Source organism: Borostomias antarcticus, assembly GCF_949987555.1.
Source record: "Borostomias antarcticus genome assembly, chromosome: 3".
Taxonomy (NCBI): domain Eukaryota; kingdom Metazoa; phylum Chordata; class Actinopteri; order Stomiiformes; family Stomiidae; genus Borostomias; species Borostomias antarcticus.
In genome coordinates this window covers 1,732,199-1,757,198 of record NC_140236.1, presented here as the reverse complement: position 1 = coordinate 1,757,198, position 25,000 = coordinate 1,732,199, and the positions used below count along the sequence as shown (strand labels likewise).

General features: G+C 46.3%; 1 protein-coding gene across 1 annotated transcript in view; it reads left to right on the top strand.

Annotated features, from left to right (window-relative positions):
- The window catches only part of cpne5a (copine Va), a gene marked incomplete at both ends in the record, with an annotated part of 66,343 nt that overhangs the window by 32,700 nt on the left and 8,643 nt on the right, over positions 1 to 25,000 (top strand). Inside the window, 6 exons of the mRNA XM_084461912.1 lie at positions 548 to 623; positions 4,347 to 4,400; positions 5,241 to 5,302; positions 16,889 to 16,935; positions 22,444 to 22,625; positions 24,007 to 24,134. Of these exons, the coding sequence (XP_084318038.1) occupies positions 548 to 623; positions 4,347 to 4,400; positions 5,241 to 5,302; positions 16,889 to 16,935; positions 22,444 to 22,625; positions 24,007 to 24,134 (549 nt within the window). The remainder of the gene's footprint in view (positions 1 to 547; positions 624 to 4,346; positions 4,401 to 5,240; positions 5,303 to 16,888; positions 16,936 to 22,443; positions 22,626 to 24,006; positions 24,135 to 25,000) is intronic.

Here is a 25,000-nt window from a genome sequence, read left to right as displayed (position 1 = left end):
CCTCACATGCATGGAAGTCACATCCCAGCATCCGTGGCAAATATGTGGTTTGTTCAGATACCGGTGGTCTTCCAGGATAGAGTCCCCTGCTAGCCCCCCCCCCCCCCTCCCTCCCTCCTAGCCCCTCCCCCTCCCTCCCTCCCTCCTAGCCCCCCCTCCCCCTCCCTCCCTCCTAGCCCCCCCCCCCTCCCTCCTAGCCCCCCCCCCCCTCCCTCTCTCCCTCTGAAAGCTCCTGCTCCCCATTATCTTGAATTATGTATAGTTCTCTCTTCTACTCCACATCGCAATAACAATCTAACCACATCAGCGAGCCGACCACCTCATATATCTTCACAGATCACCGATAAAAACCCGTCGTTATGATCGGTGTGTCTCTCGGGATCTGTACGTTTATACACACACGCCAGGGGTGCTGCGTTAGAGAATCACCTCCCCTGCGCAGCACGGCCATTTAAACATCCATCCATCATATTCCATAATACCCATAATGCCCCCCCCCCCCCGATAAGAGTTCATATGACACGCCGTCCGCCATTTTGTGTTCCAGCCACGACTTCATCGGCGAGTTCACCAGCAGCTACCGAGAGCTTTCCCGGGGTCAGAGCCAGCTCAACGTCTACGAGGTGAGCGGGGCGATGGCGGCGAACGCTCGTCCTCCTAGTCAGCCGCGCCGCGTCGGCGTTCCTTTGTTTGTGTTTTTGTTTATATTTTTTTGTGTGTGTTTGTGTTTATTGTTTGCAATTACTAAGCAGCTTTGGGTGATTGTGAAAGCACTATATAGCCTAAATACCGAAAATATATAGCCTAAAAAAATGTATAATCATTATTACCGTGTGCCTCGCCACAATCCCCCATGCCGACTCCTGAACCGAGGTTTAGCCGGACTGATATCTCTACTGATATCTCTACTGATATCTACTGATATATCTACTGATATCTCTACTGATATCTCTACTGATATCTCTACTGATATCTCTACTACACCCTTCCAGGGGGAGGTACTGTACTGCAGTAGATACAGTCCTGTAATAACACGATTATAAGCATCTGTGTCTGCTCAACCTTAGCATCAGTGTTGGCATACGACCCGCCTAGCGAACCTTAGCCTAGCCGCATGAGAGAGGTTAGCGATGCGGCAGAGTGGCTGAGGTCGGGTTGGGGGGGGCTGGGGGGTGCTGAGCCTTGCAGGGCCACAGATTAGACTCCCTTCCTCCAGGCCCCCCGCCGAGGCTGCTGGGATATTAGACTACGGTCCTCGGAGGAGCCGGCCGGCCGATGCTCATTTAAGCGCTGTGTCACGTTACATTAGCCGGGGAATTAGTCATGGAGGTGGCTGGAGGGGGCGGGCGAGAGAGAGGGAGAGAGAGAGGTGGAGGGAGGGAGAGAACGAGAGAGTGAGCGAGGAAGAGAGAGGAGGGTTGGGAGAGAGGGAGAGAGAGAGATGGAGGGAGGGAGAGAACGAGAGAGTGAGTTAGGAAGAGAGAAGAGGGTTGGGAGAGAGGGAGAGAGAGAGATGGAGGGAAGGAGAGAGGGAGAGAGAGAGATGGAGGGAAGGAGACTAGGAGAGAGAGAGATGGAGGGAGGGAGACAGGGAGAGAGAGAGATGGAGGGAGGGAGAGAGGGAGAGAGAGAGGTGGAGAGAGGGAGAGAACCAGAGAGTGGGTGAGGAAGAGAGAAGAGGGTTGGGAGAGAGGGAGAGAGAGAGATGGAGGGAAGGAGAGAGGGAGAGAGAGAGATGGAGGGAAGGAGACTAGGAGAGAGAGAGATGGAGGGAGGGAGAGAATGAGAGAGAGAGATGGAGGGAAGGAGACAAGAAGAGAGAGAGAGATGGAGGGAGGGAGACAGGGAGAGAGAGAGATGGAGGGAAGGAGACAGGGAGAGAGAGAGATGGAGGGAGGGAGACAGGGAGAGAGGTGGAGGGAGGGAGACAGGGAGAGAGAGAGATGGAGGGAAGGAGACAGGGAGAGAGAGAGAGATGGAGGGAGGGAGACAGGGAGAGAGAGAGATGGAGGGAGGGAGAGAGGGAGAGAGAGATGGAGGGAAGGAGAGAGGGAGAGAGAGAGATGGAGGGAGGGAGACGGAGAGGAGTGGGAGTGGAAAGTGAGAGGGATGGGAGACTGGGAGAGAGAGGGGGAGAGAGAAGGGAGGAGAGCAAGAGTGAGTGAGTGAGTGGGTGAGTGAGTGAGTGAGTGAGTGAGTGAGTGAGTGAGTGAGTGAGTGAGTGAGTGAGTGAGTGAGTGAGTGAGTGAATGAGTCAGTGAGTGAGTGAGTCAGTGAGTGAGTCAGTGAGTGAGTGAGTGAGTGAGTGAGTCAGTGAGTGAGTCAGTGAGTGAGTGAGTGAGTGAGTGAGTGAGTCAGTGAGTGAGTCAGTGAGTGAGTGAGTGAGTGAGTGAGTGGGGGAGTGAGTGAGTGAGTGAGTGAGTGAGTGAGTGAGTGAGTGAGTGAGTGAGTAAGTCAGTGAGTGAGTGAGTGAGTGGGTGAGTGAGTGAGTGAGTGAGTGGGTGAGTGAGTGAGTGAGTGAGTGGGTGGGTCAGTGAGGAACAGAGAGAGAGAGAGAGGAAGATGGGAGATTGGGAGAGAGAGGGGTAGAGAGAAGGAGGGAGAGCAGGAGTGAGTGAGCGAGCGAGCGAGAGGGTGACAGAGAGAGAGAGGAAGATGGGAGGTGCAGAAAGTGTTCTGGAAAGAGAGATGGAGAGAGAGGGAGAGAGAGAGAGAGTGATAGAGTGAGAGACCATAGAGCTGAATAGACTTGCCCTTTTCCACTGCTGACGCCACAGAACCAGGTGTGCATCCATTAACCTTCACAAGGGTGGCCTTTCTCAATCAAGCCTGATAATCACACTCACACGGACACACACTGTACCATGAATTTCAATAGGTACCAGTTTGTACACCGCCACTTTGTAGTAGACACACACACACCCCACACATACACACACATACACACACCACACACATAGTCAGCCATATCAATTTGGCGTACTTCTATAAGAACCACTCTCTTTGCTTCGTTCCGTTTCGCTGGAGTCGACGTTTGTTCGCAGAACACTAACAGACTTCAAGCAAACAAAATGAGCGTTTCATTGAGATGTTTTCAACGTGCCGTTAGATCTCATGTGACCACAGGAGGGAGAGTCAGGGAGTGCTGCATTGCATTGTGGGAGATGAGCTGTGGTACAGTATCTTCTAGTGGACCTCTTCTACCACTTGTACCAGCTCAGTGGCCTTGTGGTTAGAGTGTCCGCCCTGAGACTGGGAGGTCGTGAGTTCGATCCCCAGTTGAGTCATACCAAAGACTATGACTAGGCACTCAGCATCAAGGGTTGGAATTGGGGGGCTACATCACCAAATGATTCCCGAGCGCGGCACCGCTGCTGCTCACAGCTCCCCCAGGGGATGGGTCAAATGAGGAAAACACACTCAGGTGTGTGACAATCAGTGGGACTTACTGTTAACCTTTAACCTTGGTATTTAGCCTGGCTTGCTCGAAGCTGGTTCATTGTGTGTCAGCAGTGGGCGGTGAATGCACAATGCTCTCAGTAATGGTCTGTCTTACTGTAGCTGGTATCACCTCTCCTCATTTACACCGGGGTGCAGACTTGACACCTTTAGGTGAAAATAGCCGTTTTTAATCCAAAATAGGTCGTTTGTTTGATCTGTGTATGTATGGGTTTGCATTGTTGTCACCTTTTTCACCTGTGATCGGTTTGCACCTCTGTGAACAGTATCTACCGTCAGTACCTCCACCACTGTGTGTGTGTGTGTGTGTGTGTGTGTGTGTGTGTGTGTGTGTGTGTGTGTGTGTGTGTGTGTGTGTGCGTGAGCGTGTGTGTGTGTGCGCACGTATGTGCGTGTGAGTATGGCTGTTTCAGGGTTTTTGTGTGTGAAATGGTGTATGTGTGTGTGTGTGTGTGTGTGCGTGTATGTGTGTGTGTGTGTGTGTGTGTGTGTGTGTGTGTGTGTGTGTATGTGTATGTGTGTGTGTGCGTGTGTGTATTGGTATCACACTTATCAGAGATACAGCGGTTCCATTCTACAGAGGCTTAGCTGCACATGCAAAACAACATGGCCGCCTAGAGCTTCCTGCCCAGATGAGGTCCCTGCTGTCTGGAGGGCTGATCAATCCTATCTCAACATGGAGATTGAATTTAGTCACCCAGGCGGCGAGGACTGACAACCTCTCTATTAGCGCTTGAGAGAGTGTGATGGATTTCAATAATGGAGCACTCTCAGCTCCCACGCTAGCGCGACTACTCTCATCCAAAGTAACAAATGGTTAATAAATAAATAAATACAAAAAGAAATACAAAAACAATCACAATCTTTTATTTATTGTTTATTTCCAGGTGATTAATGCCAAGAAGAAAATAAAGAAGAAGAGATACATGAACTCTGGGACGGTGAGTGTCTGTCTAGACGGAACGGTGAGTGAATGAATGAATGAATATTTATTTTCGTGTCATGTCCGAGGACCCATCCCTTACGGGATTATAAGACACCATTGAGTGTCTGTCTAGACGGAATGGTGAGTGTCTGTCTAGACAGAATGGTGAGTGTGTGTCTAGACGGAATGGTGAGTGTCTGTCTAGACGGACGCCAGGCTCCCTGGATCGGCGCTGGCCTCTCACCTGCTGTATCACACCACTCAATAAGAAGCGGATTGCCGATTAGGGAGATTCAATCACCCTGGATCGTTTGTTATTCCTCCGGTGGCCGTTTCCCGTTCCCAGACTAAACAAACAAAGTGTTATGGGCCCAGACGAAGGCCATCAACGGAGGAGAAAGAGCTGTAACTGCTCCCTGAAACGTGGGTGGCTGGTGACTGGCGGGTCCATATGCATGCAGAACGGCGCCGCCCCTCTGCGTGGTGTGAGCGACTGCAGGTGACTGATGGTCGTGAGTGAGCCCCTGCATTGTTATTGGCTGGGCGCTTTGGAATTCTACGCGCGAATACGGTGACTACTCCTGGAGGAGTCATCCATCAGGAAGCCTCCCTGCCCCTCCCCCCCCGCCGCCCCCCCCCCCCGCCACCTCAGGTAGCAGAGATGGATATTTGTCCCGTGAGTGCGACGCTAATACGAGTGTCCACATGCCAGATACTCACCTGGGATCAATGACATCTGGGCGGCGGCGCCAGAGGTCATCTGTTAAAGTTCTGATTGGCGAATTGTGTTTGCGTTAATCATTCGCGGAGGGCGATTGCGTATCCATTAGATCAACCACTTGTTTTTGACTCCCAGGTGTCCTTGCTGTCGTTCTCTGTGGAGTCGGAGCACACCTTCCTGGACTACATCAAAGCAGGGTGAGTTCAGTGGCCGCGTTGATCACTAATTGATTTTTTAAATTGATTTTTAAGACAGGGAGAAGGTACAATAGACTGACGCACACCTGGATGGAGTTAGGAAAGCTCTGCTCTGACTGTCGGTTTAGATAACGATTCAGAATTGCTTGAATAACTGAACATCTTTTATAATGGCAGTTTTTAATTAATAGAAAACTTGCCCAGTCTTGGTGGCAGACGTTCCAATCCTCGAGTCATGTTCTGACCATCGTGGACATAGAACCACTCTGACTCTCGTATCAGAAACTCTCGCACAGCCTACGTTTGAGACCCAGATGTTGCTCCATTACTTTATAGAAGACTGTTTTTAAAGTTCTCTGTTTTTAGAATCACATATGGCAAGAAACTACTTTGGCTTGAAACTACTTTACTTGAGTAATCTTCGTTAGCACAGCTATTCCCAGAAGAGGCAGCCCTGTCTGACTCCTAGTTCTGGACTCACTATGAATGAATATATGAATGATGATACTGAAATATGGAGTGGGTTTATGGCGCCTAATTAGCCTGCCTCAACCTGACACATTATGTAAATATGTCCCTGTGGGGGTGTGTCCTGGTTTTAGGCTATCAGCTACATTCCCCATGTGTCCCAGATCTGTCACTGACCTTTCTGGCCTCTTCCTACTCCGTAGACACACACACACACATATACACACACACACACACACACACACACACACAGAGTCTAGAGGGTGTATCTCCACCTCCTGCTCGGTCCACCTGGGTCCAAACCCGTGCTATGACCAAACCCGTTTCACACACATCCTGTCAGAAGCAGGAAGTCCTGGTGGATAGAAAATTAGTGATATATACCTTTATTTAACCAGGTTAAAAACTAATTGAGATTAAAATCTACTTTACAAGAGACTCCTGGCCAAGAGTGGCAGCAACAATTTCCTGAAAAAAGACATAAAGATTACGATACACAACTAAACATAAACATTACGATACACAACTAAACATAAACGTTACGATACACAATGACAACAAAAAACAACAATAACAACCGCTACAACAATGACAACAAATGTTAACAAGACTAGCTCAAAGCACAAAATCAGAAATAGTTCACATGACGATCAGTTAACAATTACAACTACCAATAGATTGTAATTGTTAACTGATTGTCAGTGAGCCAACCCAAGACGGACCCGAGACAGAACCTTCCAGAACACAGGCCATCAGTGTGAGAGACAGACCCGAGACAGAACCTTCCAGAACACAGGCCGTCAGTGTGAGAGAAAATGTGCATTCTGAGGTTTCCTCAGTCTTGGAAGTATAGTTGCCTTCAAAGCACTCAGATTGTATTATTTCTCAGAATGTAATATTCAGCAATCAAGTGCTTATTGAATTTTGTATGATTTCTCGCTCTGAAGGATAAATATAATTTATTTTTTTCAGCTCACTCTAGCAGCGCTCTAACAGTTGAATTAAATTTTCATTCACGTCCGTGTGTAGCAGATTACAATAGAGGTCATTATTGTACAAAAGGCATGCCTACTCGTATGAATTTTAGAGGTTAATGCAAGATGTATAATCTTTTCATTACAGGTTTTATTTTTTAAAGTTATCTTAAAATGAGATTGCCTGGGGCAACGGTTTCTTTACCATCACTGTTGTATCTCTGATTAATCTTTCATCGTTCAAGACGAAAATAGCCTCCAAGTGGGAATGTGTTTCATTCCAGTTCCGTTTTTCATTTTAGTCAGGTCGAGGTTCAGAATTCGAAATGCCAGCCTATAGATTAACTGTAACGTCTCATCATGACTGAATGTACTGCATCGAGAAAGAGGAAATTATATTGACCACAGATTTGTCATTGATAATTAGCTTTTATATGAAAACACAGCGATACCTGTCAGTCACATACCCGAATCCTAACTGACACAATCAAGAACTGCTGTCACTTCACTTTACCTTGTATTGTGCTTTTTTATCGTTTGAGAAAGATATAGAGAAAGATTTCACCTCAACGCCAGACCCATCAGTTCTTCTGCTGATACACTATGGAAGCTAGGCTAACTGCGCTACTGCATGCTGCACATCTCTCTCTGGGTCTGGGACACTTCATGCAAAAGGCGATGCATTGGTAGCGCCGGAATCCCGGTGACACCAATCAGCAACGACTTTGGCGATGCGGCGTTCCCGCCCATATGCCCCGCCCATCTAACCTGGGCTAGCATCTCTCATTCGCTGCTACGACCTGTCATTCTTTCAATTTTGACCCGTCAATACGCCCTCAGAACACCAGCTTGGGCGGCAAAGTGGCATAAACTCTGTTATGTAGGATGCGGAGCGCAGCCATTCAACGTAATATTTGAGTCCGTAATTTCAATTTTCATCTGGTAAGAAAGAGTTAGAGAGAGTGATAGAGAGACAGAAAAAGAGATGAAGGAGGAGATGGAAAAAGAGATGAAGAAAGAGTGATAGAGATAAAGAGATGGCGTCACGATGCATAGCACTGTCGCCTCACGGCAAGAAGGTTCTGGGTTCGATTCCCACTTAGGACGCCGGTAGCACCTGGTGTCGACGCCTATTGCACGCGTGTTGGTGTGTGACCATATGACCGAAAACGAACCATGTTTGTTTTGTCGATGGAAAACAAGATGGAGAAAGAGAGATGGAGAAAGATTTAGAGATAGAGAGAGATAGATGGAGAAGGAGAGAGAGAGGCAGACTGTCAGTCCTGTCAGTGTGCATGTGGAGGTGACTGACAGCAGTACAGACAGTAATTCCTATTCCTATTCAAAGGAATGTCTGTCTGGATGGGTTTCATGAGGTCGGAATTAATACTTGAGAAAATGCAGCTAGTCTGTTGGTGCTCATCCACAGTCCATCTCAACCCCCAGTTTATAGATTGATTTGTCATCTTTCCTGCTGTAATGGAGAAAGAACATGTGACACAAGAGAACATCTAGGCCAGACTGCAGTCACGCTCGAAGGAAGTACAATAATGCTTCCAACGGGAAGTCGGACGAACTGCCAGCCAATAGAAATGCCCACAGGGTAGGGCTGCTTGATTATGGCAAAAATCATAATCACGATTATTTTGATTGATATTGAGATCACGATTATTTAACACAATTATTCTTTTTTTTTAATCAAATGTTTTGACATTTTCTTAACAAATCAAATTATACATTGACTTCGATAACAATTAATTTATTAAATGTTGACAGTGGCTTTTCTTTTTAACAATGTTCTTTGGATTAGATACATGTCTCCCATGGGAGACGAATAGTAAACCTTGATAAATAAAAGTGCCAAAACAGATAAATAAAGAAGCTTGAAAGCACCGCCACCACCACAGAAGAAGACTACCTCGGAAAAATAATTTCACTATGACAGAACGCGTCTAAATAAGTTATTAAATGGTAGCGCCGAGGCTTCAAAACCTGGCATTTGTTAAAATAGACCCTTTTGCTTAGGTAAGTTAAGTTTCATCTTTATCTGACACTTGTAAATAGGCCGACACCGATTTATTTTGACGGCAAAGTGAATGGACCGGCAAAGGAATGTTGTCTGGCATGAGTGAGCGGAATGGGACAGCGGGACTGAGAAGGGCTATTTTGAGGGGCAGCTACGACTGCGTAGCAAATTTTACACACCGTGTCAACTTGGTCCAAATCTGTCTCTGTGAACCCAGTGTTTCCACACCACTGACGTTGTTTTAGCTCTCTTGTCCACCTCTCTTTCTGCTGCCATAATCTTCTTCTTGTCGTGTTTTGTTCGAGAGGAGAATGCGTGCGCATCGCTTGACAACTTGTCTCGCTTAGAACTATAGTGTTTGTTTTGGGGCTTTGGGGGGTGGGGGAGGGGTCAAGCACAGTATAGCTCTGCAGTGTAGGGTGCACTTGATTTGTGCTAAATCGTTTTATGGCGATTATTTTGTTTTAATGATCGTTGACAGCCCAAATCTTAATCTAGATTAAAATCCGATTAATCGAGCAGCCCTACTACAGGGCTGATGACGCTCCGCTATGTTGCCTTGTTTGTTTGACCTAATGGAAATTGGCACAGAAGAGAATCACTTGTTTTCCCCAAACTTCTCATCCAGAAATCCTCTGAAGACACAATAAGAGACCAAGAGAGAAAGAGAAAGCAAGAACAAGAGGGAGGGAAAGAGAGAGAGAGAAAGAGAGGGAGAGAGAGAGAGAGAGAGAGAGAGAGAGGACAGGAGGCACAGCACCTCTCTCATGAGAAATGAAGTGTTCCGTGGCCGTGTGCACAGGTCAGGGGTCACCGGGTCAGGAAGTAAATGTGCAGCTGAAGCGCTTCACTCAGGGAGGTGCATTTGCTGGATTTCCCTTCTGCCGGTTGTGCAGTTAGAATCTCTGAGCCCCTCCGGCGAGACTAACCCTGACCCTGACCCCCCACAGGTGACACCCTAACCCTGACCCCCCACAGGTGGCAATCTAACCCTGACCCTGACCCCCCACAGGTGACACTCTAACCCTGACCCTGACCCCCCACAGGTGGCAATCTAACCCTGACCCTGACCCCCCACAGGTGGCAATCTAACCCTGACCCTGACCCCCCACAGGTGACACCCTAACCCTGACCCTGACCCCCCACAGGTGACACTCTAACCCTAACCCTGACCCCCCACAGGTGACACCCTAACCCTGACCCTGACCCCCCACAGGTGACACTCTAACCCTGACCCTGACCCCCCACAGGTGACAATCTAACCCTGACCCCCCACAGGTGACACTCTAACCCTGGCCCTGACCCCCCACAGGTGGCAATCTAACCATGACCCTGACCCCCCACAGGTGACACTCTAACCCTGACCCTGACCCCCCACAGGTGACACCCTAACCCTGACCCCCCACAGGTGACAATCCAACCCTAACCCCCCACAGGTGACACCCTAACCCTAACCCTGACCCCCCACAGGTGACACTCGGCCATTAGGAAAGGCACAAATCAGCCTTAATCACAATGAACGACAACACTTGCACTCCTATCCGGGCTACTTGTCACTATCCGGGAAGGGAGGTACTTCTCACTATCCGGTTCCTTTTCCTCTTATACCTCCTTTTGGACGCCGCTCATGAATAAAATATATCTGAGAGTGTTTTCTTAAGCGCTCAGGGGACTGTTTTGCAGATTGCTGATGGTGGAACGGAATGAAAATCTGTGATCATTGACAGAACAGAATAGGGACCTGAGAATTATAGTGAGGGTTATAGTGAGGGTTATAGTGAGGGTTATAGTGAGGGTTATAGTGAGGGTTATAGTGAGGGTTATAGTGAGGGTTATAGTGAGGGTTATAGTGAGGGTTATAGTGAGGGTTATAGTGAGGGTTATAGTGGGGGTTATAGTGAGGGTTATAGTGAGGGTTATAGTGAGGGTTATAGTGAGGGTTATAGTGAGGGTTATAGTGAGGGTTATAGTGAGGGTTATAGTGAGGGTTATAGTGAGGGTTATAGGGTTATAGGGTTATAGTGAGGGTTATAGGGTTATAGTGAGGGTTATAGTGAGGGTTATAGTGAGGGTTATAGTGAGGGTTATAGTGAGGGTTATAGGGTTATAGGGTTATAGTGAGGGTTATAGGGTTATAGTGAGGGTTATAGTGAGGGTTATAGTGAGGGTTATAGTGAGGGTTATAGTGAGGGTTATACTGAGGGTTATAGTGAGGGTTATAGGGTTATAGTGAGGGTTATAGTGAGGGTTATAGTGAGGGTTATAGTGAGGGTTATAGTGAGGGTTATACTGAGGGTTATAGTGAGGGTTATAGGGTTATAGTGAGGGTTATAGTGAGGGTTATAGTGAGGGTTATAGTGAGGGTTATAGTGAGGGTTATAGTGAGGGTTATAGGGTTATAGTGAGGGTTATAGTGAGGGTTATAGTGAGGGTTATAGTGAGGGTTATAGTGAGGGTTATAGTGAGGGTTATAGGGTTATAATGAGGGTTATAGTGAGGGTTATAGGGTTATAGTGAGGGTTATAGTGAGGGTTATAGTGAGGGTTATAGTGAGGGTTATAGTGGGGGTTATAGTGAGGGTTATAGTGAGGGTTATAGTGAGGGTTATAGTGAGGGTTATAGTGAGGGTTATAGTGAGGGTTATAGTGAGGGTTATAGTGAGGGTTATAGTGAGGGTTATAGTGAGGGTTATATTGGGGGTTATAGTGAGGGTTATAGTGAGGGTTATAGTGAGGGTTATAGTGAGGGTTATAGTGAGGGTTATAGTGGGGGTTATAGTGAGGGTTATAGTGAGGGTTATAGTGAGGGTTATAGTGGGGGTTATAGTGAGGGTTATAGTGAGGGTTATAGGGTTATAGTGAGGGTTATAGTGAGGGTTATAGTGAGGGTTATAGTGAGGGTTATAGGGTTATAGTGAGGGTTATAGTGAGGGTTATAGTGAGGGTTATAGTGAGGGTTATAATGAGGGTTATAGGGTTATAGTGAGGGTTATAGTGAGGGTTATAGTGAGGGTTATAGTGAGGGTTATAGGGTTATAGTGAGGGTTATAGGGTTATAGTGAGGGTTATAGTGAGGGTTATAGTGAGGGTTATAGTGAGGGTTATAGGGTTATAGTGAGGGTTATAGTGAGGGTTATAGTGAGGGTTATAGTGAGGGTTATAGTGAGGGTTATAGTGAGGGTTATACTCAGGGTTATAGTGAGGGTTATAGTGAGGGTTATAGTGAGGGTTATACTCAGGGTTATAGTGAGGGTTATAGTGAGGGTTATAGTGAGGGTTATAATGAGGGTTATAGGGTTATAGTGAGGGTTATAGTGAGGGTTATAGTGGGGGTTATAGTGAGGGTTATAGTGAGGGTTATAGTGAGGGTTATAGTGAGGGTTATAGTGAGGGTTATAGTGAGGGTTATAGTGAGGGTTATAGTGAGGGTTATAGTGAGGGTTATAGGGTTATAGTGAGGGTTATAGTGAGGGTTATAGTGAGGGTTATAGTGAGGGTTATAGTGAGGGTTATAGGGTTATAGGGTTATAGTGAGGGTTATAGGGTTATAGTGAGGGTTATAGTGAGGGTTATAGTGAGGGTTATAGTGAGGGTTATAGTGAGGGTTATAGTGAGGGTTATAGTGAGGGTTATAGTGAGGGTTATAGGGTTATAAGGTTATAATGAGGGTTATAGTGAGGGTTATAGTGAGGGTTATAGGGTTATAGGGTTATAGGGTTATAGTGAGGGTTATAGTGAGGGTTATAGTGAGGGTTATAGTGAGGGTTATAGGGTTATAGTGAGGGTTATAGTGAGGGTTATAGTGAGGGTTATAGTGAGGGTTATAGGGTTATAGTGAGGGTTATAGGGTTATAGTGAGGGTTATACTCAGGGTTATAGTGAGGGTTATACTCAGGGTTATAGTGAGGGTTATAATGAGGGTTATAGTGAGGGTTATAGTGAGGGTTATAGTGAGGGTTATAGTGAGGGTTATAGTGAGGGTTATAGTGAGGGTTATAGGGTTATAGTGGGGGTTATAGTGAGGGTTATAGTGAGGGTTATACTCAGGGTTATAGTGAGGGTTATAGTGAGGGTTATAGTGAGGGTTATAGTGAGGGTTATAGTGAGGGTTATAGTGAGGGTTATAGTGAGGGTTATAGGGTTATAGTGAGGGTTATAGTGAGGGTTATAGTGAGGGTTATAGTGAGGGTTATAGTGAGGGTTATAGTGAGGGTTATAGTGAGGGTTATAGTGAGGGTTATAATGAGGGTTATAGTGAGGGTTATAGTGAGGGTTATAGTGAGGGTTATAGTGAGGGTTATAGTGAGGGTTATAGTGAGGGTTATAGGGTTATAGTGAGGGTTATAATGAGGGTTATAGTGAGGGTTATAGTGAGGGTTATAGTGAGGGTTATAGTGAGGGTTATAGTGAGGGTTATAGTGAGGGTTATAGGGTTATAGTGAGGGTTATAGTGAGGGTTATAGTGAGGGTTATAATGAGGGTTATAGGGTTATAGTGAGGGTTATAGTGAGGGTTATAGTGAGGGTTATAGTGAGGGTTATAGTGGGGGTTATAGTGAGGGTTATAGTGAGGGTTATAGTGAGGGTTATAGGGTTATAGTGAGGGTTATAGTGAGGGTTATAGTGAGGGTTATAGTGAGGGTTATAGGGAGGGTTATAGTGAGGGTTATAGGGTTATAGTGAGGGTTATAGTGAGGGTTATAGTGAGGGTTATAGTGAGGGTTATAGTGAGGGTTATAGTGAGGGTTATAATGAGGGTTATAGGGTTATAGTGAGGGTTATAGTGAGGGTTATAGTGAGGGTTATAGTGAGGGTTATAGGGAGGGTTATAGTGAGGGTTATAGGGTTATAGTGAGGGTTATAGTGAGGGTTATAGTGAGGGTTATAGTGAGGGTTATAGTGAGGGTTATAATGAGGGTTATAGTGAGGGTTATAGTGAGGGTTATAGTGAGGGTTATAGTGAGGGTTATAGTGAGGGTTATAGGGTTATAGTGAGGGTTATAATGAGGGTTATAGTGAGGGTTATAGTGAGGGTTATAGTGAGGGTTATAGTGAGGGTTATAGTGAGGGTTATAGTGAGGGTTATAGTGAGGGTTATAGTGAGGGTTATAGGGTTATAGTGAGGGTTATAGTGAGGGTTATAGTGAGGGTTATAATGAGGGTTATAGGGTTATAGTGAGGGTTATAGTGAGGGTTATAGTGAGGGTTATAGTGAGGGTTATAGTGAGGGTTATAGTGAGGGTTATAGTGAGGGTTATAGTGAGGGTTATAGTGAGGGTTATAGTGAGGGTTATAGTGAGGGTTATAGTGAGGGTTATAGTGAGGGTTATAGTGAGGGTTATAATGAGGGTTATAGTGAGGGTTATAGTGAGGGTTATAGGGTTATAGTGAGGGTTATAGTTAGGGTTATAGTGAGGGTTATAGTGGGGGTTATAGTGAGGGTTATAGTGAGGGTTATAGTGAGGGTTATAGGGTTATAGGGTTATAGTGAGGGTTATAGTGAGGGTTATAGTGAGGGTTATAGTGAGGGTTATAGTGAGGGTTATAGGGTTATAGTGAGGGTTATAGGGTTATAGTGAGGGTTATAGTGAGGGTTATAGGGTTATAGTGAGGGTTATAGTGAGGGTTATAGTGAGGGTTATAGTGAGGGTTATAGTGAGGGTTATAGTGAGGGTTATAGTGAGGGTTATAGTGAGGGTTATAGTGAGGGTTATAGTGAGGGTTATAGTGAGGGTTATAGTGAGGGTTATAGTGAGGGTTATAGTGAGGGTTATAGTGGGGGTTATAGTGAGGGTTATAGTGAGGGTTATAGTGAGGGTTATAGGGTTATAGTGAGGGTTATAGTGAGGGTTATAGTGAGGGTTATAGTGAGGGTTATAGTGAGGGTTATAGTGAGGGTTATAGTGAGGGTTATAGTGGGGGTTATAGTGAGGGTTATAGTGAGGGTTATAGTGAGGACTGTGGTAGGGGTCTCTTCAGACTCGAGGGACCGTTGGTTGCCACTCTCGTTTTTTCCCGCCCGTTTTTCATTGCTACTTTGTTTGCTGTCGAATCATCGGCGCTTGTCCCTTACCTCGTTACCGCACGGGAAATTGCCACTTTCATCTGGTTCCCCCCCAGTTTTAATAGACGAGGCGTTTCAACCAGTCATCAGTATTTTACCCCCCTTCATTTCTGCCTCGGAGGAGGTGAACGTCGATTCCTCCTTGGGGTTGTCAAACCAAGCCTTTCATCAAAGGTCTGTTTGTTCTCCCCCTTTGGTGATTTCAAGACGAAAATATCACATCAACAAAGTCTTGTTCAGCGGCGAGTTTAGCCGAGCGAGCACAACCATCCAGGTGTCTGACCATGCGTGTAGTTGAAATGACAGACCTAACTGGGCTTGAAGGCAGCTGTGAAAGCAACCCCCCCCCCCCTCCCCCATCTCTCCCCACACTGCTGGTGGGGAGAGGATAAAGGAGGTGGGGGGGGGATTTCTGGGTCTCCAGGCTCAGGTGGAGGAGGTAGGGGGGAGCTGGAGCAGAGAAGCATGCTGGGGTTGAGATAATTGAAGCTCTCTCTTCACTGGACAGATGATTGGCTGGGGTTAGACCCGAGCCGAGGCAGTGAGACGCAACGGCCAGTTGGTGGGAGTTGCAGTGTGTGTGTGTGTGTGTGTGTGTGTGTGTGTGTGTGTGTGTGCGTGTGTGTGTGTGCGTGTGTGTGTGTGTGTGTGTGTGTGTGTGTGTGTGTGTGCATGTGCGTGCGTGAGGGTCTGTGTGAATGTGTGTGTGTGTGTGTGAGGGTCTGTGTGAATGTGTGTGTATGTTTGTGTGTGTGGGGTGGGGGTATATGAGACAGAGTAGGTGTGTGTGTTTGTCTTCGAGGGTCCGTGTGTGTGTGTGTGTGTGCGTGCGTGCGTGAGGGTCTTTGTGTTTGTGTGTGTGGGGTGGGGGTATATGAGAGAGAGTAGGTGTGTGTGTTTGTCTTTGAGGTCTGTGTGCGTGTGTGTGTGTGTGAGAGAGAGAGAGAGAGAGAGAGAGAGAGAGTAGGTGTGTGCCTGTGTGTGTCTGTGAGGATCCATGTGTGTGATAAAGTAGGTGTGTGAGTGTGTGTGTGTGTGTATTCCACATGGAGCGAGACTTTGGTGTTTAATCAGGTAGCCGATGCTAGCTCAACCTTTTCACCCCCTCATTAATCTGGAGAGCTGTAGCAGGCGGCCATGTGTTTTTATACTGCAGGGCTCAGTAATACGCCTCATGAGATCATCCTCAGGCTTCCCCCTATCTCAAACCATTATTCTCTGATTAATTATTGACCGGGCCAATCAGGGACTTTGTTCTGAATGCTGTTCTGCCCCCCAGTAGAACATAACCTCGGATTGGTTCCCGTGGCAAAACAGTCTCCTGAATCAACGAGCGGTAGCGTTAAAGTCAGTATAATAAACACAGCCGTGAGTGCAGCTATTACAGAAATAGACTCGGTAATAAATTATACAAGAACAAGAGTATGCTCCGTTTCCCCCTGGGTTTGACCAACGTTCTGCTTTGTTGATTGGCGGAAGGAGCTTCACTCTAAGAAAAAATGGTTGTATATAGATTATAGAACCCCAAATGGTTCTATTGCTTGCTTCATATATGGCACTCCTAAAAGGTTCTATGTAGAACCCCAAAGAACCTTTATTGTTGAGTGTAGTCTGTCAAGGGAAGTATTCCCACCCGTAATAATCGTTGAGATGGGGGGAACGCCGTTCTGAGCTGAGGAGAGAAACTGAAAGTGAGCTCACCGGATCAGGGTGGCCATTCACAAGGCTACAGTAATACAGGGAGAAGGCTTGGATCTCCGATTAATCTCTCTTCTTCCCTCCTCTCTCTCTCTCTCTCCTCTCTCTCTCTCTCTCTCCTATCTCTCTCTCTCTCTCTCTCTCTCTCTCTCTCTGTCTCTCTCTCTCCTCTCTCTCTCTCCTCGCTCTCTCTCTCTCTCTCCTCTCTCTCTCTCTCTCTCTCTCTCCTCTCTCTCCTATCTCTCTCTCTCCTCTCTCTCTCTCTCTCTCTCTCTCTCTCTCTCTCTCTCTCTCTCTCTCCTCTCTCTCCTATCTCTGTCTCTCTCTCTCTCTCTCTCTCTCTCTCTCTCTCTCTCAGAACCCAGATCCACTTCACAGTGGCCATTGATTTCACAGCATCCAATGGTAAGAACTGCAATAACTTACATTGAACTGCTTCTTCTCTGTATGGCGTGTAACCTTTACTGAAGGCTGAATAGATATTTCTCTGCAGAGTCTCTTCCAATATTCTGGAAAGCCGATGCTCGTTTATAGAGACAGTGATAAAGAGGTTCCATTGTCAGGAACAGGTCTCAGCGAATCGAGTGATCCTATTCCTGCAAAACAATCGATACCTTTATCAAACATCTTATTTTTTGGGTTGTGGAGGTAAAAGGTTTCACAAAGGGGGGGGGGGGGGATTTTCACAACCTCAGAAGCCCAGTCCACACGCGTTACCGAGGCGGAGCGGCGAGTATCGGACGTGGAAGACGACGTGAACGGTTTGGAAACACGACTCGCCGAAGCGGAACAGAAAACGAAGGTGATGGTCGATCGGCGTGGATGATATGGAGAAGCGCAGCAGACAGGACAATATTCGTGCCCCGAATCTGAAACGGGGGTGAAGGCGAAACATCCTTTAAACAGGCCGAGACCAGCAGCATGCACCCCACGACCTGCTCCCTCAAACCAGAGCTGAAAACACACAGAGAGAGACTGCTTTAGGGAATAACATCACAGACTGCTCAGAAAAGGGAATAACATGACAGACTGCTCATAAAGGGAATAACATGACAGACTGCTCAGAAAAGAGAATAACATCACAGACTGCTTAGAAAGGGAATAACATGACAGACTGCTCAGAAAGGGAAGAGATCTCTGTGTGTATAGATCTTTGTGTGTATAGATCTCTGTGTGTATAGATCTCTGTGTGTATAGATCTCTGTGTGTATAGATCTTTGTGTGTATAGATCTCTGTGTGTATAGATCTCTGTGTGTATAGATCTCTGTGTGTATAGATCTTTGTGTGTATAGATCTCTGTGTGTATAGATCTCTGTGTGTATAGATCTTTGTGTGTATAGATCTCTGTGTGTATAGATCTCTGTGTGTATAGATCTCTGTGTGTATAGATCTATGTGTGTATAGGCAAGGCAAGGCAAGGCAAGTTTATTTATATAGCACATTTCAGCCACAGGGCAATTCAAGGTGCTTTACATGAGACATAGATCTCTGTGTGTATAGATCTCTGTGTGTATAGATCTATGTGTGTATACTGTACTGTGACATGTTTTTTGCGTTTTATGTCTGGATGGTCTTTTTTTTGTGTGTGATAATGTGTAATGTCAGTTTTTATTGTATTTTATTTTTATTTAATTTGTCTTTTAATATGGGTTTCCTTTTTGATTAACTACTTTTGTAAATTCTGCCATATTTTTCAGTGTAAACTGTGTAATTGTGAATTAAATAAAATCAAAGTCACAGCTTGGGACCGCGGGACACATGGCGGGCCCCGCCCGGTGATCATCAAACTCCAGAGACAAGTGGAGGATAATGGCAGCCAGCGCATTTCAGCCCATTCTCACGCTCACACGCCACTCTTCACAATTCTCACACGGAGAAACGACCAACCTCTAATTAATAGAACTTCTATATTCATTTTTGAAACTACTTGAAGGAACGCTATTCTCGCCTCCAAGTCGCCCCTTATGTCCAAAGAACGAGGGGGTGGGGGGTGGGGGGGGGGGGGTGGAGTGAAAAAATCTCATTCCAAACTTGGCAGCCCTGATGAATGAGAGCGAAGCCTCGCCTGGAATATGAAGGACAGCAGGACCTCATTCACCAGACTTGTCTTCTGCCGTTCGAGAGAGCTGTCATTCTTCCAACAACAGACGCCTCCCCCGAGACTCTCTCTCTCTCTCTCTCCCCCCCCCCTAATTTCAAAATAAGGGTCCCATGAACATTGAACGGCTAGTATTTAGGGGTTGGTCATTTCTCCGTGTGAAAATTGTGAAGTGTGGTGTGTGAGCGTGAGAATAGGCTGAAATGCGTGTGTCGCTCAGTGCATGAGACTTGGCAGCCCTGTAATAACGTATGTCAAACTCTCAGTGACGAAAATATCCGATTTAGCCTGTAATTCCCGACTACACTGACTGTAAACCACAACGGCACAGAGCACAAGTTTGAAACTTCCTCTCGCGTGTTGGGGTAGAGAGTGTTGGGTTAGAGAGTGTTGGGGTAGAGAGTGTTGGGGTAGAGAGTGTTGGGGTTGAGAGTGTTGGGGTTGAGAGTGTTGGGGTTGAGAGTGTTGGGGTAGAGAGTGTTGGGGTAGAGAGTGTTGGGGTAGAGAGTGTTGGGGTAGAGAGTGTTGGGTTAGAGAGTGTTGGGGTAGAGAGTGTTGGGGTTGAGAGTGTTGGGGTAGAGAGTGTTGGGGTAGAGAGTGTTGGGGTTGAGAGTGTTGGGTTAGAGAGTATTGGGGTAGAGAGTGTTGGGGTAGAGAGTGTTGGGGTAGAGAGTGTTGGGGTAGAGAGTGTTGGGGTTGAGAGTGTTGGGGTAGAGAGTGTTGGGTTAGAGAGTGTTGGGTTAGAGAGTGTTGGGGTAGAGAGTGTTGGGGTAGAGAGTGTTGGGGTTGAGAGTGTTGGGGTAGAGAGTGTTGGGGTAGAGAGTGTTGGGGTTGAGAGTGTTGGGGTTGAGAGTGTTGGGGTAGAGAGTGTTGGGGTAGAGAGTGTTGGGGTTGAGAGTGTTGGGTTAGAGAGTGTTGGGGTAGAGAGTGTTGGGGTAGAGAGTGTTGGGGTAGAGAGTGTTGGGGGAGAGAGTGTTGGGGTAGAGAGTGTTGGGGGAGAGAGTGTTGGGGTAGAGAGTGTTGGGGTAGAGAGTGTTGGGGTAGAGAGTGTTGGGGTAGAGAGTGTTGGGGGAGAGAGTGTTGGGGTAGAGAGTGTTGGGGTCGAGAGTGTTGGGGTAGAGAGTGTTGGGGGAGAGAGTGTTGGGGTAGAGAGTGTTGGGTTAGAGAGTGTTGGGGGAGAGAGTGTTGGGGTAGAGAGTGTTGGGGTAGAGAGTGTTGGGGTAGAGAGTGACAGGAGGCGCCTTCGAGCAAGACTGTGACTTTAATTTGATTTGAATAGGCTCTTTGCACAAGCTCCACTACTTCCTGAAACTCTACAGGCATATTTATTTCCTGTCCTATACTATTGGATGGAAGTGATTAATCAGGTGTGATCAGGTGTGCCGCACAATCACTTCCATCCAATGGTATAGGACAGGAAATAAGGATGCCTGTAGAATTTCAGGAAGTAGTGGAGCTTGTGCAAAGAGCCTATTTCAGGTCTCCATTGTCACAATTTAGTCTAATAAAAATTGGATGAGTGTCAGTTTTAAGAGAGCAATTCCCCATAAGACCTAAAGGTCTCAGTGCTGACTTTACTCAATGTGCTCCTTCCCTTTCAAGTAGGCTACGTTTTGCATATGTATGTGGTGCAGCCTCATTTACATAATGGCTCAGTCTTAACGCATAGTAATAACAACAATTAAGGGGTCCTTTTATGACTGACACCATTATAGCTACAGAAGCTGATCTAAGTGGCCGTAATGACGATAGGCATTCTTTTACTGTATACTGTAGACTTTTTCTTGTGTGGAACGGGAGTAGTATCTAGAAGGTTTTTTTTTCTTATCTACAAACACCTTACATTTGCACTTAAAGTAATACATTATATTTAAGTAGGACATAGAGTCCTCCAAGATATTGAAGGAAGGTTTGTTGTCATTACTGGGTTGCTACACGGGGAACGCGTCCAAGTATTTACACCCCAAATACAATCAGCAGCTCGTTTTACTCCAAATTACTGGCTGATATCTCCTCAATCTGCCCACCTTATGTAATACTTGGAGGAGATTCTTATTGTGGTTTGGCTCCAGAAATGGATCATCGCCCGGCTAAAACCGTACCTCCTTCCAAAATGGCCTGAGTCTGTGTTTTGGACCTTGGCCGACTGGATGAGGGCCGACTGGATGAAGTCCTACTGGATGAGGTCCTACTGGATGAATCCCTGAGAGAAAGACTTGACATTTTTCTCTCGCCCTCATCAGTCTTTCTCAATAATTGATTATATTTTTGTATCAATATTAATTTTAGACAGGACCAAAGCCTGTTCTATCAACACGTGTGCCATTTCAAATCATTCTTCAGTCACTATTGAACTCCTACCACACTAGTCAAATCAAATCTAAATGTATTTATAAAGCATGTTTAAAAATGACAGCAGTCGACCAAAGTGCTGTACAAATGTGGGTCGTGGGTAAAAACATCTCTCAACAAAACAAGGAAATGACACTATGCTGACCCCCTATCTAGACAGTGGCGTTTGAGCCTGTCCCTTCTTAGAAATCCCACATTTTTTAACATACTTAGATACACAGAGGGAACTTTTTATTTCCACAAATGACACACCTGATGTTTCTGCTTCTACACTTTGGGAAACGGGTAATGTCTTCTTGAGTGGGGGGTGATCTCCTATACAGCAGCAATGAGAACAGAATCATGAGGAAGTCAATTAGAGTTGGAGCAGTGGAATCAAACGCTGGATAGTTCAAAAACTTCTCCAAAAACTAGACACAGCTTGATCTGTCTTCTGAAAGGAGGCACACTTCCTCCAACTTTAAATCTGGCCCTGATTTTAAAGAAGGATTCTGATTCCTGTACATCTTACAGGCCAATAAACTTGCTTTTGGCTGACTGCTAATTACTATCTAAGCTCCTTGCAAGAATACTAGAGGAGGTGCTGCCCATTCTAATTACATCGGATCAGAGGGATTAATCAGGAACATATTCCTACTCCAACGTTCGATGGCTCCTTAATGTAATAGGAACTTTCTTTCATTGCATCTGCCAATGCCCCTTGATACCCTGGTACTGTAAAAACGTTGCCAAGAAGCTTCGCTCGATAGTTCAATCGGTTGAGGCTGAGCCAGGCTTGTTTATCGTGAATGTACAGTACACTACATTACCCACGAGGCAGTTCTCTCTCTCTGCTGGATAGCTGACATTAATGAGTAAACTTACATTTTATGGTTCTAGCGAGGTGATGCATCTCGTTCCAGTGGATCGAAGAGAAACTCCCCACAGTCACACGTTGGTACAGAGAAACATTTTTCCTATGGACAGCCTCTGTGTTGTATTAAAGGGGAGTGACAACCCGTTATATAATATCTGGCAGCCATTTTTTCATTATCTTCCTGGTGATCCGGTCGACCTACTGCAGAAACGGTGTCCGCACTCTGTTTTCACAAATAAATCATAACCTGGTTTTATTTTTTATTATCTTTTTGCCTTTGACGTGATTATAATGTATTTGGTGTGACTTATACTACTGCGACCCATGTATGCTAACCATTGAATTTTTGTTTTGTAACTTGGCAATATCTGCGCTGATCTGATTGTTCTGTTGTGCAAATTTAATTTTTTAAGTTTCACAAAAATGTTTATGCACTGTATATTCTCTATTAAAGTAGTGTGGATGGATCTAGTCTAGCAGTGCTGGTAGAACGTCTTTCACCTAGAGAGCCAATCCAGACCTCCGCTCTCCTCCATCACTGACCCCTTGACCCCTCCTCCTTCTTCTCTCTCCCCCCCCCCCCCCTCCCCCTTCCTCTTCCTCCAGGCAACCCCTCCCAGTCCACCTCCCTGCACTACATGAACCCGTACCAGATGAACGCCTACGCCATGGCGCTGAAGGCCGTGGGGGAGATCATCCAGGACTACGACAGCGACAAGATGTTCCCCGCGCTGGGGTTCGGCGCCAAGCTGCCCCCGGACGGGAGAGTCTCTCATGAGTTCCCCCTGGTAACGTCTCTCTCTCTCTCTCTCTCTCTCTCTCTGGGACAGACCTTCTGGGGAGGCCTGCCGTGTGTGTGCGTGTGTGTGTGTGTGTGTGTGTGCGTGTGTGTGTGTGTGTGAGTGTGTGTGTGTGTGCGCGTGTGAGTGTGTGTGTGTGTGTGCGTGTGTGTGCGTGTGTGTGTGCGTGTGTGTGTGCGTGTGTGTGTGTGTGTATGCGTGTGTGTGTGCGCGTGTGTGTGTGTGAGTGTGTGTGTGTGTGTGTGCGTGTTACTAGGACTGTTGGGGCTTGGTTCAAAGCTCACTTCACATGTTCAAAGTCCTACAGTAGTATGTCTGGCATCCAACTTATTTCTATGTAACTGAGGAAAATATACAAGCGAACGATTTCGTACGTGTGAGTGAGTGAGTGAGTGTGTGTGTGTGTGTGTGTGTGTGTGTGTGTGTGTGTGTGTGTGTGCGTGCATGTGTGAGTGAGTGAGCATGTTAGTTCGCGCTCGATAATTTGCATCTTGTTGACGTTTCTCTGCATCCTGTTCGATGTGTTTGCCTTCTCATGCATGTCTGAGTGTTTGGGCACGTGCGTGTGTGTCTGAGTGTGAACACATGTGGGGTGTGTGTGTCTGAGTGTGTAGGCGTGTGTGTCTGAGTGTGAACACATGTGGGGTGTGTGTGTGTCTGAGTGTGTAGGTGTGTGTGTCTGAGTGTGAACACATGTGGGGTGTGTGTGTCTGAGTGTGTAGGTGTGTGTGTCTGCGTGTGTAGGTGTGTGTGTGTCTGAGTGTGAACACATGTGGGGTGTGTGTGTCTGAGTGTGTAGGTGTGTGTGTCTGAGTGTGAACACATGTGAGGTGTGTGTGTCTGAGTGTGTAGGTGTGTGTGTCTGAGTGTGAACACATGTGAGGTGTGTGTGTCTGAGTGTGTAGGTGTGTGTGTCTGAGTGTGTAGGTGTGTGTGTCTGAGTGTGTAGGTGTGTGTGTCTGAGTGTGAACACTGAGGCTTTGATCAAGCAGAAGATGCATACATGGAAAATGGGTTTCATTAATTTTTGGCACTTGGGGCTGTGGATGCCTGAAGGATTCTGAATGGGTTTAGTTCTGCTTCTGGGGTTCGGAGAGACGAGGGTAATAATAAGCAGCTTTCATCTGCATCGCTCTTCTCTTATCAAATTATGGATTTCACTACCTTACTGTTTACATGTTTTTCTGATTTATTATAGAACAACTCTGTGGAGAAATGTTTGCTGGTAGATTAATTGGAGATGTTCCAAAAGGAAGCTCTGTTGCACCTCAAACCCGTGCTTTTACTACGGCTCTGCTTCCAGTAAATGAGGAATTTTAACGGATCCACGGTTCGTTTAGGTTCCTAACTTTGTTTTCATCTCTCCCAGAATGGCAACATGGAGAACCCCTACTGTAACGGGATGGAGGGGATTCTGGAGGCGTACCATCAGAGCCTGAAGACGGTTCAGCTCTACGGACCCACCAACTTCGCTCCGGTGGTCAACCATGTGGCGAGGTGAGGGAGAGGGAGCCAGACCCTCCCCGGATAGCAAGCGGATGTGTAATGATTCTGGGCCATATATGGGCCGGAACTAAGCCACAAGGGCCAGATCTGGCCTGTATATGGCCCAGATCCGCTTGCTATCTGGGTCTCAACAGCTCGCCGTCTTGTCGGCGCCTTGTCAGCGCTTTGTCAATGTTTGTTTGACTTTTGTTTTTAAATCAACATAATTATTAATATTATTAAGAAAATAATAATAAATTATATTTTTAATTTTTATATTTTTTGTATGTTTTACTTTTTTCATTTTATTTATTTATATAAATTAATTATTAAATTATTATTTTTTTTAAAGAAAGAGAGCAAAAATTCTAGTAGAGAAGAGAACACACCATGGGAGAGACACAGAAATTCAGAAAATCCCAAGACCAGGATTCGAACCCATGACTCTGGCGCAAATACATGCACTGCATTTGACAAACCAACAGCCCTACGTTGTCCTCACTACTCACGCATGAAATGAAATTCAGATAGATATGCCCCGCCCATCTAACCTGGGCTAGCGTCTCTCATTTGCTGCTACGACCTGTCACTCTTTCAATTCTGACCCGTCGATACGCCCTCAGAACACCAGCTTGGGCGGCGAAGTGACTCAGACTCTATTCTGTAGCATGCAGAGCGCAGCGACTCAACGTAATATTTGAGTCTGGAGAGAGACTAATTGAAAGGCAACCTCCAGCGCCGCACACGAGCACCAAACAGACACGCCATTAGCGGCAGTTAGGGCGTAAATTATGCTTGTTTTAGTGAACGATCCGCACCTAATGAAGGGGAAACAAGTTGTTGTTGGGAGATGGATGAGGGGCGGTGGTGGGGTGAAG